General features: G+C 32.2%; 1 protein-coding gene across 1 annotated transcript; it reads left to right on the forward strand.

Moving 5' to 3' along the window:
* Positions 1-989: 989 nt before the first annotated feature.
* On the forward strand, positions 990-2687 carry LOC116347672. Its single transcript, XM_031778367.1, has 2 exons — positions 990-1108; positions 1179-2687. Exon 2 carries the CDS (start codon positions 1195-1197, stop codon positions 2539-2541), a length of 1347 nt encoding a protein of 448 aa, XP_031634227.1. The 5' UTR covers positions 990-1108; positions 1179-1194; the 3' UTR covers positions 2542-2687.
* Positions 2688-3075: the final 388 nt, after the last annotated feature.

Genomic DNA, 3075 nt, shown 5'->3' on the forward strand with positions numbered 1-3075 from the left:
CGTCCTATATTGACAATGTATTTGAAGATGAGTCCGTTGGAGGAGCGCCAACTCTTTCTCTCTCTTGAAAACAATGAAGCTTGCAAACTTCGTAAATGTCTCATATATTTTTTTCTGGCAATTTTATTTCAAAATTGTATAAATTAAATAAGTTTTGCAATAGCAGCAACGAAAATAATTAATAGAATTTATTATAAATAAAAAAATTGGAGTAACAACAACACACAAATATTTAAAAGTTTAACACACAATGAATTTCGGGCTCTCCTCTACTTTTAACTGGCAACATTTTTAATTTTTTATTTGCGATAATACCGATAGTTAATCTGAAATGTGTTTATTTTAACAGATACCAATTGTTTGACAGATATACAAAAATAATATTTTCACTGAATTTAATAATTTTTTTTTTTTGTATATTATATTTTTAAGAAATGATTCGTTTATCTTTTTTCTACAATTTATAAGAATCACGATACATTTTTAACAAAAAAAGAAAAGAAAAACACGTGGAGAAAAACATTTTCTGGAAAAAGGAAATGGTTTCATAAGTCGAAATAAATTATTGAATAAAAGTCAGTCTGTAAACATAGGGCGGAGCGTTTTTGATCTTTTTTTGGAGTATTGATGTGTACACTTGGATTTATATGTGTCTTGGCGCCCCAAATCAGGATGTACCAACATTTTTTCAAAATGTGACCATTTGGCCTCCCGACTTGCACTTAAAGTATACCGATTTTGCTAGAAATTAATTTCGAAATAAGAAAAATTACTTATTTTACAACTTTTAATGTGTTATTTAAGTTTATTCGCATTATACATATGTGGAACCATCCACGGTGACTAATTCAAATCGATTTGAAACAACAAAAGCGAATAAAACGTCAAATTGAAATAAAACAAGTGTCAAAGCCCCTTCAGTCCATCTGTCAAAGTCCCTTCATTCACTGTATACTATTTTTATTGACAATAAATCGTCATGTCAGAAAATCAGATAATTTCACAAGATTGTGTAGTGATTCTTTGCTTACAAAAAAATTACGTTCATTTAGATTGCCATTGAAACCTTTTCAATCGTTGAAATATTGATTCGTGATATTTCTCTCGGGTGAATATATTCAAAAAGTGCTTGGTTTTTGAAAATATTAACCATGATATTTTATTTGTTCATTATCTAGTGAATTGACGTCAACCATGGGTAATAAGCAAAGTCAAGCTATTGTTGGCGATTCATCAGATTTGGAGTCGTCAAAAATATTTAAATTGAACATCGATTGTTTCGACGAAATATTCGAATATTTGTCCATGAAAGACTTGCATTCATTTGGCCAAACATGCAAGCGGATGAACAAAGTGGCCGGCGAATATTTCAAACGAAATCATTCATCGGCTGAGAAGTTCTGCGCAAAAGATGGAATTCACACAGTTTATTCGGACCAGGACGGTGTCTTTGGAAAACTCATTCAAACATCTGGTTTCAGAAAGTTCATGCCGTGCATTTCAATTCGTGGTAACGATTTCGATGCATTTCGCTATATTCAATCACATGTCACCGAATTTGAATCAACCAATCACATTCACCTTTCGATGTTAAATGTCACCGCCAAAGTAATTGAATTTATCAAAGAATTGTTGCCCCAATTGGAAATTGTGCAACTCCGAAAATGTTTGGTTTGTGATGATTTGTATGAATTGATGCTGAAACACTGTACAAACTTAAAAAAGATTGAATGTTACAGACTGGTTGATTCCAATCACCTGTTACATGAATACCCGAAGTTGGAGCATTTTAAATTGATCCCAAATCATATGCGTCGAATTGCAGAATTGCGTGAATTTTTCGTACGAAATCCAAATGTTCAGAAATTTACAACTACCTCGAGGCTTTTGTGGGAAAATCGTGATATCTTTTTAAATTCCAACATAACATTGGAGCTGTTGGAACTTAATGAAGAATGTTCAGATCGTTTGGATGGATTCGAACATTCGAAAGAGATTTCAAACTTATTAAATCAACTGTATGAACAGGGATTTTATAAACGACTTTACCTTTATGTTTATTATGTCGATGTGGATTTCAGCAATTCATTGATTTCGCTCAAAGGTCTTGAGCTTTTGCGCATTCGGTGGTTTAATGAAAGCTATAATTTACCTCAATTGACCAATTTGAAGGAGCTCACCATTTTGAGTGGATCAAATGCCACGGAAATGGAGATTCTAGCAAATCATCTTGTTAAACTTGAACGACTCTATATAGAACGAGCCAACATCGATGACATCATGCCGTTCATTCGTCGATCGTCGAAATTGAACAAAATCAAAATGTTTCCACGAACCAAAGACAGCTTCAACAGTGGAGTATTGAATTTAACTATGTTGAATGAAGAACGCGCCAAGTTAGCTGGAGCACGTAAGATAATTATTTATACGAGCGACAATATCTTCTTGGCTACCAAATGGGCGACCTATAATGGTGACACCAATTTAAGATTGATCGAAATAAGACGAGCCGATTCGTATGAATGGAATCGTCAGTACTAATTGTGAAATGAAATAAAAAATTTTTAATGGAAGCGAATTCATATCTAATTACCTTTTTTCTAGCTATTATGGTGAAAAAATTAATGAATTTTTGTAATGAATATGCTGAATTTTCAAAATAAAATTAAAGAAATCTATTTAGAGAGCGTTACAGCTTTATTCATTTCAAATTGCGACTTTTTACAGGATTTAATGGTATGTTTTGATGGAAGAAAGGCGATTCTTGAAAAAATTCAAACTTTTTACATTTCAGACGTTTTCGGCAGATACAAGACACGTTGAATTGAATTTATTCGGAATATTTGAGTAAAATCTTAAAATTTGATTTAAAGTTGACTAAAAAGTACAAAAAAGATTCAAAATAAATATATTTGAACGCATTTACGTAACACTTGGATTTTCAACAGAGCTTCCCTCCTTTGAGCATTGAATAAGTCTTTTAATATCTCACTGTATCCGAACAGTCATTGGTCATATATATTTTCCACAAATCCTGGAGTTCACCGAAAAAGGACAAACAAACATTTTAGTCAA

This window comes from Contarinia nasturtii, unplaced genomic scaffold, assembly GCF_009176525.2.
Source record: "Contarinia nasturtii isolate CC-2019 unplaced genomic scaffold, AAFC_CNas_1.1 Cnas_scaffold_2021, whole genome shotgun sequence".
NCBI lineage: Eukaryota > Metazoa > Arthropoda > Insecta > Diptera > Cecidomyiidae > Contarinia > Contarinia nasturtii.